Consider the following 21189-nt stretch of genomic DNA (forward strand, 5'->3'; position numbering starts at 1 on the left):
ATTGTGTCAATGTGAAAATAGATCACTACAAAGTGATCCAAATTAATTACAAATATGTAACGCAAAATAATTGATTGCATAAGTATTCACCCCCTTTAATCTGACACACCATATCATCACTGGTGCAGCCAATTGGTTTTAGAAGTCACATAATTTGTTAAATGGAGATATGTTTTTGGAGACCTGTGTGCAGTCACGGTGTTTCAATTGAATGTAGTAAAAATACACCTGTATCTGGAAGGTCCAACTGCTGGTAAGCCAGTAGACTGCCAAAAACTACACCATGAAGACAAAAGAGCACTCCAAGCAACTCTGTGAAATGTTATTGAAAAGCACAAGTCAGGAGATGGATACAGGAACATTTCCAATTCATTGAATATCCTTTAGAATATTCATGTGGGATGTAGGGTTGAGATTGCAAAGGCCTGTAATAAGGGTAATGACACAATTGTAATGGGGGACTCAATATGTAAGGAGATTGGGAAAATCAGGTTGGTGTCAGAGTGCAAGACAGGGAATTTGTTGATTGCCTACAAGATGGCTTTCTAGAGTAGCTTGTGCTTAAACCTACTCAGGGAAAGGCTATCTTAGACTGGGTGTTGTGTAATAACCCAGATCTTATTAGGGATCTTAATGTAAAGGAATCCTTAGTAGGTAGTGATCATAATATGATTGAATTCATACTGCAATTTGAGAGGGAGAAGTAGAGTCACATGTATCAGTATCGCAATGGAATAAACGGAATTACAGAGGCACGAGAGAGGAGCTTGGCTAGGTGGATTGGAGGAGGATACTGACAGCAGAGCAGAGGTGGCAGAAATTTCTGGGAATAGTTCACAGGGCACAGGATAGATATGTCCCACAGAGGAAGAAGTTCTCAAATAGCAGGGGTAGGCAACCATGGCTGAGAAAGGAAATCAGGACTGCATAAAAGCCAAAGAAAGGGCATATAAGGTAGCAGAAGTGAGTGGGAAGTGGGAAGTTTTAAAAATCCAACAAAAGGCAACTAAAAAGCTATAAGAGAAGGGAAAAGATGAAATGTGAGGGTAAACCAGCCAATAATATAAAGCAGGATACCAAAAGTTTTTTTTCAGTTATCTAAAGAGTAAAAGAGGGCAAGAGTTGATATTGGACCACTGGAAAATGGTGCTGGTGAGGTAGTAATTAGGGACAAAGAAATGGGAGATGAACTTAAAGGGTACTTTGCATCTGTCTTCTATAAGTGTCAGGGAGCAGGAGTGAGTGCCATTGCTATTACAAAGGAAAAAATGCTGGGTGATCTCAAAGGTCTTAAGGTGGATAAGTCCCCTGGGCCAGGTGGACTACATCCCAGAGTCCTGAGAGAGGTTGCTGAAGAGATAACGGATGCATTGGTCATGATCTTTCAAGAATCACTTGATTTTGGTCCTGGAAGACTGGAAGGTTACAAATGTCACTTCACTCTTTAAGAAGGGAGGAAGGCAAAAGAAAGGAAATTATGGCAAATTAGCCTAACAATGGTTGGGAAAGTGTCGGAGTCTAGTATTAAGTACAAGATTTCGAGGTACTTGGAGACTAATGAGAAAATAAGTCATCAGACTGCCTAATTCATGCTGACACAACTGTATTTCTATCTTATATCGACTTTCCTGTTGTACATAATATTTATAATAAATTACTATAATTGCACATTGCACATTTGAACGGAGATATAACGTAAAGATTTTTACTCAAATATTTGAAGGACGTAGGTAATAAAGTCATTTCAATTCAATTCAAGTCAACATGGTTTCTGTGAAGGGAAATCTTGCCTGACAAATCTATTAGACTTTTTCAAGGAAGTAACAAACGGGGTGGACCAAGGAGAGACAGTGGATGTTGGATACTTGGATTTTCAGAAGGCATTTGATAAGACCATAAGACATAGGGCAGAATTAGGCCATTTGGCCTATCGAGTCTGCTCCGCCATTCAATCACAGCTGATCCCTGACCTTCTTCCCGTAACCTTTGATGCCACATCCAATCAAGAACCTATCAATCTCTGTCTTAAATACACCCAACGACCTGGCCTCCACAACTGCACGTGGTAACAAATTCACCACCCTTTGGCTAAAGAAATTTCTCCACATCTCTGTTTTGAAAGGGTACCCTTCTATTCTGAGGCTGTGCCCTCTTGTCCTAGACTCTCCCACCATGGGAAACATCCTTTCCAAATCTACTCTGTCTAGGCCTTTCAACATTTGAACGGTTTCAATGAGATCTCCCCTCATCCTTCTGAATTTCAGAGAGTACAGACCCAGAGCCATCAAATGTTCCTCGTATGATATCCCTTTCATTCCAGGAATCATCCTTGTGAACCTCCTCTGGACCCTCTCCAATGCCAGCACATCTATTCTTAGATGAGGGGCGCAAAACTGTTCACAATACTCAAGGTGAGGCCTCACCAGTGCCTTATAAAGCCTCAGCATCACATCCTTTCTTTTGTATTCTAGACCTCTTGAAGTGGATGCTAACGTGGCATTTGTCCTCCTCACCACTGACACAACCTGCAAGTTAACCTTTAAGGTGTTCTGCACAAGGACTCCCAAGTCCCTTTGCATCACAGATTTTTGGTTTTTCTCCCCATTTAGAAAATAGTCCACACATTTATTTTTACCTCCAATGTGCATGGCCAGGCATTTTCCAACATTGTATTTCATTTACCACTTTCTTGCCCATTCTCCTAATCTGTCTGAGTCCTTCTGCAGCCTACCTGTCTCCACATGAGCTGCCAGTGACTAGTAGTGTTCCTCAGGGGTCAGTGTTGGGACCACTGCTTTTTACATTGTTTGTCAATGATTTAGATAATGGAATTGATGGCTTTGTGACAAAAGTTTGCAGATGATATGAAGATAGATGGAGGGGTAGGTAGTGCTGAGGAAGCAATGTGATTGCAGCTGGACTTAGACAAATTGGAAGAATGGACAAAAAGTGGCAGATGAAATACAGTGTTGGGAAATGTACGATAATGCATTTTCGTAAAAGGAACAAAAGTGCGGACTGTTATCTAAATGGGGAGAAGGTTCAAACATCAGAGGTGCAGAATGATTTAGGAGTCCTCATGCAAGACTCCCAGAAGGTTAATTTACAGGTTGAGTCTGCGATAAATAAGGCAAATTCAATGTTAGCATTTATTTCAAGGGGAATAAAATATAAAAGCAAGGAGATTTACAAATCATTTGCAAACAATGTGAAAAGTAGCGGAACCTGGGGAACACCACTAGTCACTGGCGACCAACCAGAAAAAGCCCCTTTTATTCCCATTCACTGCCTCCTGCCTGTCAGATATTCCTCTATCCATCTCAGTATATTTCCTGTAAACCCATAGGATTTTACCTTAAGCAACCTCATGTGTGGCATCTTATCAAATGCCTTCTGAAAATCCAAGTAAATGACATCCACTACCTCTCCTTTGCCCGCTCTGCTTGTTACTCCCTCAAAGAACACTAACAGATTTGTCAGGCAAGATTTCCCTTTACAGAAACCATGTTGACTTTGATTTATTTTATCATTGGTCTTCAAGTACCCCAAAACCTCATCCTTAATTATAGATTCCACACTTTCCCAACCACTGAGGTTAGACTAACTGGCCTATAATTTCCTTCCTTTTGCCTTCCTCCATTCTTGAATAGTGGGGTTTTAAATAGCATTAACAATCTTTCAGTCCTCCAGGATCATGCCAGAATCAAGTAATCCATTAACTCTCTCAGGACTCTGGGATGTAACCCACTTTTCCCTTCTTATAGCTTTTTTAGTTGCCTTTTGTTGGATTTTAAAAGCTTCCCAATCACCTAACTTCCCGTTTCCTTATATGCCCTTTCCTTGGCTTTAATGCAGTCCTAGCCATCAGTCCTTTTATGCAGTCTTAACACGCACAAAATGCTGGATATCCTATGGCCCAGGCAATGCTGAGAAATACAGTGATCTTGGTTTAGATCCTTCAAGGTGGTGGCATATGTAGATAGCATGAGGATACTACAGGCTGGGAAACCTTATATCAGTAATAGGGATATTATTGTCAAAACATTCTGAGGAACAGGATTTGTATTCATTTGGAAAGGTATGGATTGATTAGGGTGACTCAGCATGGTTTTATGCAGGGGAAATCCTGTCTATCAAATCTGAGGGTTTTTTTTTGAGAAGCAATAAAGAAAACTAATGAAGACAGGGCAGTGAACATGATGTCCACAGACTTTAACAAGGCTCCTGTTCATTCCGTTGGTTCAGATAGTTGAAGTACATGGGATCCGAAATGCGTTGGCAAACAAGACCAAAACTTAACTTGTAATAGGAGGCAAGAGTACAGGTGGAGGGTTGTTTTTCTTACTGGAACTCTGCAACAAGTAATGAACCGCGGGGAACCGTTGTTGGGACTTTTGCTGTTTGTCATAAATAAATGACTGGTGGAGTCTTACATAATGAAGAAGATTGTCTAAAGGCACAGAGGGACATAGGTCAACTGGAACTCAGGCGATTCTGCAGATGCTGGAAATCTTGAGCAAGACACACAAAATGCTCGAGGAACTCAGCAGGTCAGGAGTAAACAGTCGATATTTTAGGCTGAAACCCTTCATCGGGACTGGAAAGTTAGGGAAGCGGAATCCAGAATAAGGTGGGGGGGTGGGAATGGTAGAGGAAGGAGAAGCTGGCTGCTTATAGATGACACCAGGTGAATTCTCACCTACTAACCGCAAAGTTGGACAGAACCATGCCAAATTGAACTTAATCTGGTTAAGTGTGTGTTAATGTTTTGGGACTGCAAATACTAGCAGGATATGTGCAATAAATATCAGGGACTCAAGGAGCATTGATGTACAGAGATACCTTGGGGTCCACATTTATGGTGACAGATGGATATTGCACTGAAGGAGGAAACTAGTATCTTTGCTTTCACAGGCGAAGACATTGAGTACATGAGTAGGGATGACACATTGCAACTACACCAAACATATGTTTGGGCCACACCTCTAGTGTTCTGTTTGCCACAGAACAGAAAAGATATGATAGCATTACAAATAATACAGAAGTCATTTGCCAGCATGTTGGATAGGCTGCGTTTGTTCTCACTGATGCTAAAGTGACTACAGGATGAAATTATGGAGGTTTATAAGACTTTGAGAGGCTTAGATAAGGCAGATAGGCAGAGTCTATTTTCTAGGGCAGGAGAGTCCAGAACTAGAGAACATAGTTTTAAGGTAAGAGTGAGAGAGACTTAAAGTAGGTCTGAGGGGAAGGGTTTTCACACAGAGAGTGGTTGGTATATGGAACATGCTGCCAGAGGAGATGGTAGAGGCAGATACAATTACAATGTTTAAAGAGATTTGAACAGGTACATGGATAGGAAGGAGTAGAGGGGTAAGAGTATAATGCAGGGAAATGGATTGCCATGGTTGGACAAAGTGATCAGTAGGATAAGTTGGGCTGATGAACCTGTTTTGGTGTTGTATCACTATATTAGAGGTATATAGAACTATCAGACATCAATTTAGCATAAGGGGTGAGAAATTTAGGAGGTATCTGAGGGGTCCTCTTTTAGCCAGAGTAGTAAATAATTGAATACACTGCCTCAGAGAGGTGGAAGGAGAGTCACTGACAGCATTGAAGTATCGAGATATGCGCTTGAATCACCTAAACAAGACTAATGAGCAAGATGGAATGAATACAGATTGGTAACCATGGAACGGTGTGTTTTTAGTGGGCTGAATGGCTTGTATTCGTGCTACATACCTCCATGAACAAGTTAGTCTACATAACAGAGAAGGCGGAGGAGGGCAATGGATGGAAGAATGGGAATGACTGTGCCAGGGTAAAATGGGGTGTTTTGGCAGTGTCACGGCTAGCGTGACAGGATTACAGCTCGGAGCGTCAGACTTCAGTTCTAGCATCCTCTGTTAAAAAAAAAGTTTGAATGGTCTTCCCATGAGCCCGTGGGTTTCCTTCATGTGCTCCAGTTTCTTCTTACATTCCAAGGACGTACAGAGTAGTAGGTTAATCTGTTGTTGTAAATTGTCCTGTGATTAGGCCAGGGTTAAATAGGTGAGCTGCTGGGCAGTAGAAGGTTCATTGGGCCAGATGGGTCTGTTCTGTGCTCTACCTAAATAAATAATGTAGCTTGCCCTGTGTATGTACTGCAAATGTTCTGAGGTCTGGGTAACATTGTATAACACAGCTTGCTGAGGCAAGTGAATTACTGCCTCACGTGTAGAGATTATTTTGTGCCACCGGATGGTGGAAAGGGGGAAAAGGGGAAAAAGACAGGTACTTCCTCTCTATAATTGCATGGTCAAGTGCCATCTGAGGGAGGAGAGCAGACAGAGACGGAGGAAAGGCTCAGAGTCATCCGTTAGAAATGTTAGAGGGGACAGGAGGTGAACGTGTTTCTGGTGGTGGAATCTCCCTGGAGCTTGCTGAACTTGCAAAGGATGATCCATTGAATGTGTAAGCTGGGAAAAAAGTGAGGTGGAAAATGAGTACAGGAGAATTCTAGAGCAAACAACAAACTACTGGAGCAACTTCAATATCTGTAGTCTCGTGTCACCACAACTTTGTTCTTGCTCCTCTGGAGAAGGGGTGAGAAAAGGTGGACAGTATAGATGAGACTAGGGGAAGCAGGTGTTTGGTGAGGTGGTGCTCTCTTTCCTCCACTTATGCAACTCTTCTGTGTATACCTAAGCTTTAGGTTAATGCCATCCCAAATGTTTCTTCTCTACTTTCAGCAGTCACACATCCAAGATTCCAAGGGACCCAGAGTCAATGGGGCTATTGCATTTGTTCCACAGAATAGAGATAGAGCACTACATCACAAAAACAGGCCTTTCAGTCCATCTAGTCTGTGCCAAACTGTTATTCTGCCTAGTCCCCTCAACCCACATTTACACCATTGCCCTCCATATCCCTCCCATTCGTGTACTTATCCAAACTTCTTAATACAGTAGCATAGTGGCTAGCACAATGCTTTGCAGTACAGGCAACAAGGGTTCAATTCCCACCACTGCGTGTAAGGAGTTTGTATGTTCTCCCCGTGACTATGTGGGTTTCCTCCCACAGTCCAAAGACGTACCAGTTGGTAGGTTAATTGGTCATTGTAAGTTGTCCTGTGATTAGTCTTGAATTAAATTGGTGGGTTGCTAGGTGGCATGGTTCAAAGGGCCAGTTCCACACTGCATCTCAGTAAATAACTGAAATAAAATATTGAAATCAACCCTGCATCTTAAATCTTTTCCTCTCCCTAATATTAGCATCATCTGAATGAAGTGCCAGTTTCAAGCGTCTGTGACAATTATATAGCCAACCCAACACAGCTGACAGAATAAAACAAGGGGCTTAATGCTGGAGCTCTTGACTAGGGAAGAAGATGCTGATATTAGTTTGCTCTTCTTTGAACAGAATTTGGAGGATTTTGCACAAACAGCTGTGATGGTGAACGGCCTTGAGTGCTGCTTAGGTAGTGCATGTTGCAGTTGTGTAGGAAGTCAGGGATCTCTGCTGCCTAGTCAATCTGCACAACTCATCTTCGATCTCAATGTCAGATACATTCTTCCTCTATTGAGCAAAGGCTGTTGGAGGTTCATCACAAATCACCACCTGCCAATGTGAGAAAACCCAATTACATCATACACTTGTTTCCTGTCAGTGAGCTCATTTTCAATCAATGGCAACAAATTACTCCCACACCTATGTGCTTTGATTTGGTAGATTATGTGGGTTTTTAATCAAAGATCTCCTGAAAATTCAAATACATCACATCCCTATCTATTCTACCAGTTACATCCTCAATAGTTACTCATAGGTTTGTCAAACATGATCACACTTTTACAAATGATGTCAAGTGAGCCAGTCTGAGGCCTTTTGGCCCTTCTTGGCTGTGCCGAACCATTTTCTGCCTAGTTCCACTGACCTGCACACGGACCATATCCCTCCATACACCTCCCATCCATGTATCTGTCCAATTTATTCTTAAATGTTACAAAAGAACCCGCATTTACCACCTCGTCTGGCAGCTCATTCCATACTCCCACCACCCTCTGTGTGAAGAAGCCCCCCCTAATGTTCCCTTTAAACTTTTCCCCCCTCACCCTTAACCCATGTCCTCTGGTTTTTTTCTCCCCTTGCCTCAGTGGAAAAAGCCTGCTTGCATTCACTCTATCTATACCCATCATAATTTTATATACCTCTATCAAATCTCCCCTCATTCTTCTACACTCCAGGGAATAAAGTCCTAACCTATTCAACCTTTCTCATTTCCATTTTCCATTTTCCTTTCCTCATTCTTTAAATAGTAGGTGTTCCATTTACTAGCTTCCAATCTGAATGGAATAGTTCTATAATCAGTAGAATTCTGAAAGATGACAACCAATGCATCCAATACTTCATGGACTTTTAAATATATTGACTTTGTCCTGAAGCAATCCAAACAGTATTTCTCAAAACTTAGCGTTATAACTAAAGCCACACTTAAAACTAATATGTAAAAGCTGCCTTCTGAGAATGATGTATTATACTGCCACCAGCAGCTTAGGATTCTTTTGTTAGAGTTGTAGAGTCAGCGCACTACAACACAAAATGTCACATCTGGGGGTCTTGTTGTCATATTGTCCTTGAATCATTTACAAACCTGCATTGTGACTGTTCTGTGTCTTGGCGTGTTCAGTGTCACAAAGATCCATTTGCAATGTGTATGACTCCAATCAGCCAGGCAGCACCATCAATACCCACCGTTCCCCTTCACATCCTCGTTTTCTCATAGCTTGTGATTAAACTGACCCGAAACAGCAATTTAAGATCAAATAGCCTATCAGCCCCATTCTGTCTTTTCCTTGATTTACAACCCAAATCCACACATTGGCTTTTTTAGAACTATCAACTACCCCTGCTTTCAACTGCCATTTGCCACTATCCTGTGTGCATACTTCCTTTAAATTCACAACGTCAAATCACATTCTTTTAAACTCCAGAAAACACACTGATAATAGGACACCAACCTCAGGAGCTTAATCCAGGAAATACATTAATTATGTTAAATCCTTAAAAGGTCCCTTGTCTTCCCTCTTGAAGGGAATATCATCTTCCCAAATGCTGTCAGGAATTGTTCAAAGATTTTGGATAAAATAAAGCTGTGGAATTCGTTTGAGGTTAGAGGGGCAAGTAAAGAAAGATATGGAGTGATAGTACATTGGGAACAATAATGTGCTACAAGTAACAAGGACAACCAATTAGCACAGATTCAGCATTGTGAAGTAGCATACTATAGTTGTATATAGTGAATGCAGTGACCAGGGGAAAGGTGACAGTTTGGAAGATTACCCAGTAAATTAAATGTAGCTGATGAAGACAGCAACATTCGAATATCAAGTTTATTGTTGAACAAATTAAAATGATGCAAAATACAGCATCTGCTAATTAGTCATTTAAATAACCCCTATCTGGAAAATATTCTTCCTCCCCTCTGCACATGTGTGTCCTGGTTACATATTGCTCCTCCCTCAGCAAAAAAATCTCTGGTAATGTTGCATACTCCAGGGCTGCAACAAACATTTGCAATATGGGCATTTCGAACTGAAATGAATGAATCCGCAAGACCCCTGTTCTCCTGGAATCAATCTTTTGCATTTAATCATTTGCAGTCAGAACCAACAAGGTCTCTTTCCCTCTGTTCCAATTGAGGAGGTTACTCTGTATTGAAGTTCAGTCCTTGAGCCTGTAATGGCCTACTCCTGTTCCATAGGACGGTTAAAGATCTTGGCCAAGAGTGATGTGTTAGTCTGGGATTTCCTGTGGAACTCAGCCACCCTCTTGAGCTCCTTGGCCTTGTTGGCAGTGGGCACATGAGCAGTAGCCTTCCTGGCTTGGATCTCCGTCTCAGTGGCCCGCTGATGGAAATGCCAATTCTTCTCCTGCCACTCCTCCCCCTTCTTCCGCTTCAGTTCCTGCAACTTCTCCAGGTTCCTGCTCTTCTCCACATTCTGGAGGAAAAAGTTTGTCTCGCGCTTGGCCTGGGATACTTCCACCCGTAGTCTTTGTCGCTTCACCAGCTTCTCGTAGGCCAGGCGCTCACTCAGATGGATCCATTTAAAGCGATGCAAGTACTGCCAAGAAAAAGAGAGGAACTTCAGAATGAACAGAGCCACTTTATCAACCACTCACTTCAGAAACTCAACTGTATTTGCTGGGCATCTTATTCCCCTTCCCTGCCACCTTCAATCCCATGTCATGGAAGTTTGAAATTGGAGGGCAAGTAATGCACATCAGGAAGGCATTGGTGAGAGGACATCTGGAAGATTGTTTTGGTCAGTGTACTACAGAAAGGACGTGGTAAAGCTAAAGTGGGTATAGAAAAGGATGTTAAAGATTAGCTGTCATTGTCACATGTACAATGAAACATACAGGATAATTCATCAGTTTTAAAGCAGAGTGATAGGTTTTTGATGTGGAAGTTATGAAGAGAGGCAGAAGAATGGGGTTCAGGGGGATAATAAATCAGCCATGATGGAATGGAAGAGCCTTCTCGATGGGCCGAATGGCTAACTCTGCTCCTATGAGTTATGACTTGTGTTAGTCACCAACACAGTCCGAGGATGTGCTGGGGACAGCCCACAAGTGTCACCAAGCTTCCGGCACCAACATAAGCTGCCCATACTTACTAACCTGCGTGCCTTTGTAATGTGGGAGGAAACAGAGCACCCGGAGAGAAGACATAATCACAGGGAAAATGTACAAACTCCTCACAGACAGCTGTGGAAATTGAGTTCAAGTCCAATCACTGGTGCTGTAGTCTTATGCTAGACACTACGCTATAATGCGTGACTGGATAAGATGCTACTCTTTTCACTACAGTGAAGGAGACTGAGGTTTATAAAATGAAGGTAGGCATAGATTAAGGTGGATGGTCACAGCCTTGAACCCCCAGGTGAGAGAAATAAGATTTAAAGTCAAGGTGACTTGAAGGGCAATATGTGTCTGGCCAACATTATTGTAAGGAAATTAATATCCTGAGAAGGAGGGGGGGCAATGTATATGGAGGCAGATGAAAACATTTGGGACAGTCAACAGGAGCAAACTTCATAGACGTGACAACCAGGACATCAGCAACAAGAGGAAAGACTAATTTACACTGCATTTATTTCAATGCTAAAGCTTAACAGGCAGTGTAGACAAATTTAGGCCATGGAACAGCTCTACGGAATGGAACATTACAATGATAAAAGAAACATGGCTAAGAGAAGGGCAATGCTTCAGGCATGACTGAGGTCCACGTAGGAGAGAAAAGGACATTGCCTTTTTCAGGACAGAAGACGTAACAAGTGCCTAAAAAGGATCTTTAGGGGTTGGGGGGTGGAATTGATGGGAATATTGTCTTGTAAAATTATACAGGTACAACAAAGGGGCTATCCCTCTGATAGGTCTGTATTTATAGACCCTTGCCCTCAAGAGTCAGTGGGAATTAGAGGAAATTTGTGAGGATAGAGTAGTTGGAACAATAATAAGCTAGTATTAGTAGGAGATTTTAACCTGTAGTGCAAAGGGCTTTGACAAAGTGGTGTTTACTAATCCAAAACAAGTACATAGAGGGATCTTAAGGGAGCACAACACTGGACATCCTTTTAAAGAACAAGGTAGGGTACTTGATTAAGAGTCAGTCGGGGAGCACCTTGCAACCAGTAACCATAATTTCAAAATAAATTATGAGGAAAGACATGACTGGTTTACAAGTTAAGGCCCTAAACTGGGGCATTGCCAGTTTTGGAGGCATTAAACAGGATCTCACAGACAGCAACTGGGTGAGATTGTTTGCTGGTGAAGAGATGAGAGGCAAGTGGGTGGCTTTTAAACGTGATATCAAGAATTCAAGAATAGCAGGTTCCTGTTAGGGTAAAGGGCAAAGCTGGCAAGTTTAGGGAACCTAGCTTGACAAGAGCTATTGACGCTCTAGTCAGGAAACAGGAGGCATACATCAGGTTTAGAAAACCTGGACCAAGCAAATCCTTCAGTAGGTACAAGTATAGAATACCCTAAAGAGGGAAATCACAAGGGCAAGAAGAGGGCATGAGATGAATCTGTTAAGGAAAATGTCAAGATTTTCTATTAAGAGTGAAATGGTGGCTAGGGAAAGACTAGGTCCCCTTAAAGATCAGCATGGCCATCTGAGTGTGGACCCACTGGAGCTGGGCAAGATTTTTAACAGGTATTCCTCATCAGTTTTTATTGTCAATATTATGGGTGCAAGGGAATTAAGGCAAACAGGTTGGACAGCAAATGAAATACTGAGGTGGTACTGGCTTCCTTAATCTCATAGTCATAGTCATAATCATACTTTATTGATCCCGGGGGAAATTGGTTTTCGTTACAGTTGCACCATAAATAATAAATAGTAATAGAACCATAAATAGTTAAATAGTAATATGTAAATTATGAAAAAAGTCCAGGACCAGCCTATTGGCTCAGGGTGTCTGACCCTCCAAGGGAGGAGTTGTAAAGTTTGATGGCCACAGGCAGGAATGACTTCCTATGACGCTCTGTGTTGCATCTCAGTGGAATGAGTCTCTGGCTGAATGTACTCCTGTGCCCAACCAGTACATTATGTAGTGGATGGGAGACATTGACCAAGATGGCATGCAACTTAGACAGCATCCTCTTTTCAGACACCACCGTCAGAGAGTCCAGTTCCATCCCCACAACATCACTGGCCTTACGAATAAGTTTGTTGATTCTGTTGGTGTCTGCTACCCTCAGCCTGCTGCCCCAGCACACGATAAATCCCAGGATCTGACCAACTTTAAAATCCAGGCATTGATTAACTGTGAGAAAAGGTATACAGTGAACACACATGGAGTTAGCAACAAGGCTCTGAAAATTAAGTTTACTGAGAGTGAATGGTGAGTAGATAGACAAAGAGTACTGGAATAAAGAAATAACTGAAAGACAAAATTTGATGGTCTCACGTTATTCCAGTACAAACGACTATTGGAGAAACCTATGCATGGTTACATAAGTTTAACATGTTCAGTACCACATAGGAGACAGCACAAAGGTAAATGCCTGCCCGCCTGAGACAGAAAATACACTGAGGGAGACAAGTACCTGGGACATTTTCAACTGTTCCTTTAGTGAAAATTCAACAAACATGTCAGGCGCTGCAAACTCTGCTACCCAGTATACAGTTACCCCAGATAGTTTCCTTGATATTTCACCTTAGCTAAACAGCTTGCATTCCTTCAGATTCCACCACCACCCCCTGCCTACATACCCCTAAAGCTCACCTTCATGTTCCACAAGTCATCATGGAAGCGGCTGCGTTTCTTAGTTCCAATCGGTGTGTTGTGGAGACTTCTGGCTACTCTTTTAGCCACTGCCTTGTTCTGAAATTCTACCCATCCTTCAGTGAAGTCTTTCCCAAGACTGCCAATCTTTTTCTTCCTCCGGGGTTTCTTTTCATCTGAAACAAGAAAAAAAAAGCTTTACACCATGCTGAGGTGGGAGCACTGTCTCCATCCATTTCTATTCACCGTTTTAAATGCTCACTGCCCCCACCTCATCTTAACTACCCTTTGGGCATACTATTATTTTCATTTTCCTGATTGAGAAATTACTTTAATTTTATCCTATATAGAAGGGGTTTCTGACCGTTTTTTAATGCCGTGGACCCCTACCATGAACCGAAGGGTCCACAGTCACCACGTTGGGAACCCCCGCAGTACAGAGTCATACGGCACTAATGCTCCAGCCCACCACAGCAACGTCTACTATTGAGAACCCATCTATATTAATTTGTACCATTCTAGACACCAAAATATCCAGACAGTGCCTACCTTCAGCACCCTCTCAGGCAGCTCATTCCATGGTTTAAGTACCCTCCGTGTGAAAACAACTCTCCTCCGTTTCCATCAACCTCTTCCTACTCCACCTAAACCCACGCCTCTGGTTTTAGGTACGTCTGTTCTGGGTAAAATTTCTCACAATCTACCCCATCTCAGTCCCCCAGTTTTACATGCCTCTATCAGGTCCTCCCATGCTCTCACATTTCACTGTGTTCTACCTTAATGCACGTAATGATTTGATCGAATGAACAGTACACAAGACAGGTTTTCCACTGTATCCCAATACATGGCTAATGAAGGCCAGCATCCAGTATACCTTCTTCACTCCCTTTCCTATCTGTGTCACCACATAACGGATGTACGGACATCCACTATAGTACTTCTGTTTCTCAACACTCCCGACAGTCTTTCAAAATCCATAATATTGCGCAGTTTGTTGTTTTTTATGCACTGGTTGAAAACACAAGCTGGTGCGATTTTTCATTGATTCCATTATGATTATTATTCAATTATGAATTTATAGAATATGCCCGCAAGAAAATGAATCTCAGGGTTGTATATGCCGGCATATGTATTTTGATAGTTTACTTTGAACATTGAAATTGGGACACCATCTGCCATATCCTACAAAAATATCAAAAACACATTTTCCTTTCCTAAAGCAACAGTGACCTAGTTTTACTATAAAAGCTTCTCCAAATGAGTAGTTAGTTCAGCCTCAATTACAGATTCCACATCTTCTCAACAACATGTTAAACTGGCTGACCTACAGATTACCATATTTTGTTTATGTTGAAGAGAGAAGGAAGAACCTATATTCTTGGCTGCCCAATCCACAGTCACCCAACCAGAGCTGAGCTTTGTAAAACTTCACTCAATTGATCTACCATCTCTACATGCACTTCCTTTAAAATCCCTGGACAGAGGATCAATAACAGCAACCTGCCAGTGTTTAGTCCCATTAGGTTTTCCAACACTTAGTCTTTTCACGTAGGAGCAAGACCATCTCCTACTTGAAACAAGTCACAGAGACCAGAATCAGGGCTACTAATCTGCTTAGCCCCAACAACCCACTCCTGGATCATAGCACCCCATATCCCTCCCATCCATGTACCTATCCAAATTTCTCTTAAACACTAAAATTAAACCCACATCCATCACTTCTGTTGGCAGTTTGTTCCACACTTTCACCACCCTCTGAGAGAAGTAATTCACCCTCTGGTTCCCCTTAAATATTGCACCTTAACCTATGACTTCTAGTTCTAGTCTACCCACATTCCATCAGCCATCCTTCATATTTGCAATGTGCTCCACGTGAAGACCAATTCAAAGCACCGGTTTACAGCTTTATCATTATCACATTATCAGCTTTGGTCTTCCAAGTCTCATCCTCACTTACCCTCTACCTTTTCAAAGTTCAGAGTAGATTTAGTATCAAAGTACATAGAGTGAATTCTGGTTAACTGGAACAGCCACTGACTTGGGACAACTCTTAAAGAAGGAAGTCTAATCAAGAAAATAGAAATAAATTAAATAGCCCATTGATTTTAGGACACAATGCTGCTTAATTGGGACAGGATAATGCTGTCAAACAGTTTCTAATTAGCATCCGACGTATGCACTTGTGTGGCCATTGGTCACTACATCATACTTAGAGCGAACAATTTTTAAATATTGCTAGTTGCATGTGCTTGTATTCAAAAAGCAGTGATTTTTGTCACTAATAGTTGGTGAGAAATAAGCAACAAGGCAATTCGTAACTGTCTTGCTCACTGCGGTTTCAGGATAGGAGATGCCATAAACAGCCAGGAGTGAAAATGAAATGACTACACTACTTCAAGTTAGGAATGATAAAGAATTTAAAGGTATCAACAATTATTTTGAATGTTTTCTCTTTGGAGTGATGGAGGACAAGAGGTGACTTGATAGAGGTCTGTAAGATGACAAGAGGCATTGATCGTGTGGATAGCCAGAGGCTTTTTTCCCCAGGGCTGAAGTGGCCAACATGAGGGGACATAGTTTTAAGATGCTTGGAAGTAGGTACAAGGGGATGTCAGGGGCAAGTTTTTCAACTACAGAGTGATGGGTGCGTGGAATGGTGGTGGAGGTATCTAGACAGTTTCTAGAGGAGGTTACATGGTTAGCACAACATTGTGGGCTGAAGGGACTGTAATGTGTTGTAGATTTTCTATGTTCTATGGTAAATGAAACTGAAGATTTGGAGGATGCAATCGTCAAAAGCATTGTATGAAGGCAGGCTATTATTTGCACTAAGTGTCTGTGCTGATTCTGTTCATTTACTGTTAACCAAAAGAGCACACCATTGTAAACTGGATGAACTCCTCCATTGACAAGTATTAGGAACTAATACAGTTTTACAGTACTGTAAAAGTATTGATAGTGTTCTAATTTGTTCTGTATTTCATTTAAATACATAATTAGTTACTCAGTGAAATAGTACTGTATTGTCTTTTTTTAAATACCTTTTTAACTATTTTCAGGAAACTTCGGCGAATTGAGGCAACCGCTTAACTGGGCCAAAATGTACTGGTCCCGATTACCGGAATCCACTGTATATGTCACCATATACTACACTGAGATTTCCTTGCAGGAAATATCTAAGGATATCCTTAGAAGCTCCTGCATATGTGTTATGATGTCCCTGTCTCAGACTTAACTTTCACACCACTTACTGGCATTTAACATCTTCCTGAAAAATTCCCTGTCTTCTAGTCTAACGTTAGCTTTTGGCACTTTGTATGCTCTAGTTTCTCTTCGGTAAACACGATTGGTTATTCATAGTCATTCAGTCCTTTCTGATTGCGATAAATTTCAGGTGAATATTATAAATCAAACCACGTCACAGCAGCGGTTAGCGCGACGTTGTTACAGTTCCGGGCATTCCGGAGTTCGGCAGTTCAGTTCCGGCGAGTCTGTATGTCATGTACTCCCGTGGTTTTCCTCGGGTGCTCCGCTTTCCTCTCACAGTCCAAAGACCTGGAGGGTAGGCTAATTGGTCACTGTAATTTGTCCCGTGATTAGGTTAGGGTTAATCGGGTTTGTCGGGGTTCGTTAGGGACTGAAGGGCCTACTCCGCGCTGTATCTCTAAATAAAACAGCTGCTTAAATATGAGCCATTGCTTCCTGACAATAGTCACCAAGCAATTTGAATAAACACCACACTTTACACCCCTCACCCCCTTGTAGCCATCTCAGTTCTCACCGCATTAACCCAGCCTCCCTCTAATTTGGGCCCCACCGGTCCCCTCTCACCTGCCGGCTGCAGGAAGATTCTGCCCACCTCCCCGAAGGCGGACATCATTTTCCGTAGCAGACCCAGCTCCATACCCGGCGGGATGTACCCCAGATAGATCACCCCAGGTACCGGCTTCCGCTGCACAGCTGCCTCAGCGGCCGTATCCAGCTCTTCGACCAAATTCTCTTCAACCAAATTCTCCTCACGCTTCTCCACGTCCGCCGCCATAATTGCCACTCCATTCAACGGCGCAAGCGCAACCGCCCGGCCTCTGAATATCGAAGAAGCGCGGACGGGTGTAGAGCCCCGGCCCCTGTATATCGAACACGCTCCGGGGATGTTGAGCCCCGGCCCCCGTACATCGAAGAAGCGCTAGAGGATGCGGAACCCTGGCCTCTGTATATCGAATATGCCACAGGCTGTGGAGCCGCAGCTTCTGTATATTGAACACGACCCGAGGTTGTGGAGCCACGGCCCCTGCATATCGAACACAATCCGAGGTTGTGGTTCCCGGCCCCTGCATATCGAAAACAATCCGAGGTTGTGGAGCCACGGCCCCTGCATATCGAACACAATCCGAGGTTGTGGTTCCCCGGCCCCTGCATATCGAAGAAGCACGGGAGAAAGTCGAACCCTGGCCTCTGTTTTTTGAAATGCGACAGACAATGTGGAACCCTGGCACCTGTATATTGAAATGCAACTGAGGATGTGAGACCCTGGACCCTGTATGGATTCTGCAGATGCTGGAAATCTGCTGGGTGTTGTGTTTGCATAACCAGGAATTTGTGATATGCACCAGCTGCTCAGACGACCATCCACCACCTGTTCCCATGGCTTCATGTGATCCCGACTTGGGGGGGGGGGGCTAAGCAGGTGTTGCACCTTGCCCAAGGGCAACCTGTGGCTTGCGGAGGAAAGGGGCACCGTACACCTCCTTTGGTAGAGACTTCTCCTCCATCCCACCACCCAAATCTAGAGTAACACACGCAAATTCATGATGGATAAGCTCAGCAGATCAGGCAGCATCTATGCAGCAGAAAAAAACAGTTGATGTTTTGGGCCAGGATCCTTCATCGGGACCGGAAAGTTAGGGAGCAGAAGCCAGAATAAGAAGGTGGAGGAGGTGAAGGCGTAAGGAGGGAGAAATTACTGGAAGATAGAGAAATCCATGTTCATGCCATTGTTGGAGGCTGCCCAGATGGAACTTGAGATGTTGCTACTCCAACCTGCGTGCGGTCTCATCACGCAAGTAGAGGAGGCCATGGACAGATATGTCATAATGGGAATGGGAAATCAAAATGAAATGGGTAGCCACCAGGAGATCCTGCCTCCTGCAGTAGACTGAGCAAAGGTGATTGACAAAGCAGTCCCCATATCTGCTTTGGGTCTCACTGATGTAGAGGAGGATGAATTGGGGGCACCCTCAACAGATGACCCCAACAGACTCGTAGGCGAAGTGTCGCCTCACCTGGCAGGACTGTTTGGGGCCCTGAGTGGTGGTGGGGGAGGAGATGTAGGGGTGGGGATGGGCCTTGTCATGCTTGCAGGGTTAAGTGCGAGAGGGATGAGCAAACAAAAGACACGTAGAGAGCAATGTCTACAGAAAGCAGAGGGATAGTAGGCAAAGATGCATGGGATCTTGTGGTAGGATTGCATGTAGTTGGCAGATATTACAGCAAATGATGTGCTGAATATGGAGGCTTAAGGGCTGGTGGGTCAGAACAAGGGGAACCCCATCACTATTGTGACAGCAGGAGGATAGGATGTGTAGGAAATGGAAGAGATGCAGGTGAGGGCAGCATCAGTGAAGGTGAAAGAGATACACTGTTCTTTGAAAAAAGTGGAACATAGAATAGTACAGCACATTACAGGCCCTTCAGCCCATGTTGTTGTGCCGACCTTCAAACCCTGCCTTCTATATAACCCCCCACCTTAAATTCCTCCATATACCTGTCTAGTAGTCTCTTAAATTTCACTAGTGTATCTGCCTCCACCACTGATTCAGGCAGTGCATTCCACGCACCAACCACTCTGAGTAAAAAACCTTCCTCTATTATCCCCTCTGAACTTCCCACCCCTTACCTTAAAGCCATGTCCCCTTGTATTGAGCAGTAGTTCCCTGGGGAAGAGGCGCTGGCTATACACTCCATCTATTCCTCTTAATATCTTGTATACCTCTGTCATGTCTCCTCTCATCCTCCTTCTCTCCAAAGAGTAAAGCCCTAGCTCCCTTAATCTCTGATCATAATCCATACTCTCTAAACCAGGCAGCATCCTGGTAAATCTCCTCTGTACCCTTTCCAATGCTTCATCATCCTTCCTGTAGTGAGGTGATCAGAACTGGACACAGTACTCCAAGTGTGGCCTAACCAGAGTTTTATAGAGCTGCATCATTACCTTGCGACTCTTAAACTCTATCCCTCGACTTATGAAAGCTAACACCCCATAAGCTTTCTTAACTATCCTATCTACCTGTGAGGCAATGATCAGGGATCTGTGGACATGTACCCCCAGATCCCTCTGCTCCTCCACACTTCCAAGTATCCTGCCATTTACTTTGTACTCTGCCTTGGAGTTTGTCCTTCCAAAGTGTACCACCTCACACTTCTCCGGGTTGAACTCCATCTGCCACTTCTCAGCCCACTTCTGCAACCTATCAATGTCTCTCTGAAATCTTCGACAATCCTCTACACTGTCCACAACACCACCAAACTTTGTGTCATCTGCAAACTTGCCAACCCACCCTTCTACCCCACATCCAGGTCGTTAATAAAAATCACGAAAAGTAGAGGTCCCAGAACAGATCCTTGTGGGACACCACTAGTCACAATTCTCTAATCTGAATGTACTCCCTCCACTACGACCCTCTGCCTTCTGCAGGCAAACCAATTCTGAATCCATCTGGCCAAACTTCCCTGGATCCCATTCCTTCTGACTTTATGAATAAGCCTACCATGTGAGACTTTGTCAAATGCCTTACTAAAATTCATATAAATCACATCCACTGCACTACCCTCATCTATATGCCTGGTCACCTCCTCAAAGAACTCTATCAGACTTGTTAGACACGATCTGCCTTTCACAAAGCCATGCTGACTGTCCCTGATCAGACCATGATTCTCTAAATGCCCATAGATCCTATCTCTAAGAATCTTTTCCAACAGCTTTCCCACCACAGACGTAAGGCTCACTGGTCTATAATTACCCGGACTATCCCTACTACCTTTTTTGAACAAGGGGACAACGTTCGCCTCCCTCCAATCCTCCGGTACCATTCCCATAGACAACGAGGACATAAAGATCCTAGCCAGAGGCTCAGCAATCTCTTCCCTCGCCTCGTGGAGCAGCCTGGGGAATATTCCGTCAGACCCCGGGGACTTATCTGTCCTAATGTATTTTAACAACTCCAACACCTCCTCTCCCTTAATATCAACGTGCTCCAGAACGTCAACCTCACTCGTATTGTCCTCACCGTCATCAAGTTCCCTCTCATTGGTGAATATCAAAGAGAAGTATTCATTGAGGACCTCGCTCACTTCCACAGCCTTCAGGCACATCTTCTCACCTTTATCTCTAATCCGTCCTACCTTCACTCCTGTCATCCTTTTTTTCTTCACATAATTGAAGAATGCCTTGGGGTTTTCCTTTACCCTACTCACCAAGGCCTTCTCATGCCCCCCTTCTTGCTCTTCTCAGCCCCTTCTTAAGCTCCTTTCTTGCTTCCCTATATTCCTCAATAGACCCATCTGATCCTTGCTTCCTAAACCTCATGTATGCTGCCTTCTTCCACCTGACTAGATTTTCCACCTCACTTGTCACCCATGGTTCCTTCACCCTACCATTCTTTATCTTTCTCACTGGGACAAATTTATCCCTAACATCCTGCAAGAGATCTCTAAACATCGACCACATGTCCATAGTACATTTCCCTGCAAAAACATCATCCCAATTTACACCCACAAGTTCTAGCCTTATAACCTCATAATTTGCTCTTCCCTAATTAAAAATTTTCCTGTCCTCTCTGATTCTGTCCTTTTCCATGATAATGCTAAAGGCCAGGGAGCGGTGGTCACTGTCCCCCAGATGCTCACCCACTGAGAG

The 21189-nt window shown here is 43.3% G+C and overlaps 1 protein-coding gene across 1 annotated transcript; it reads right to left on the reverse strand.

Annotated features, from left to right (window-relative positions):
* Nucleotides 1-9341: 9341 nt before the first annotated feature.
* On the reverse strand, nt 9342-17333 carry abt1 (activator of basal transcription 1). The gene is made up of 3 exons (XM_063071149.1): nt 17106-17333; nt 13275-13450; nt 9342-10103 (listed from the first exon to the last, which is right to left on the reverse strand). The coding sequence occupies exons 1-3, from the start codon at nt 17314-17316 to the stop codon at nt 9726-9728; spliced, it is 765 nt and encodes a 254-aa protein (XP_062927219.1). The 5' UTR covers nt 17317-17333; the 3' UTR covers nt 9342-9725.
* Between the last annotated feature and the right edge of the window lie 3856 nt (nt 17334-21189).

This window comes from Mobula hypostoma, chromosome 19 (assembly GCF_963921235.1).
Source record: "Mobula hypostoma chromosome 19, sMobHyp1.1, whole genome shotgun sequence".
Lineage (NCBI taxonomy): Eukaryota > Metazoa > Chordata > Chondrichthyes > Myliobatiformes > Myliobatidae > Mobula > Mobula hypostoma.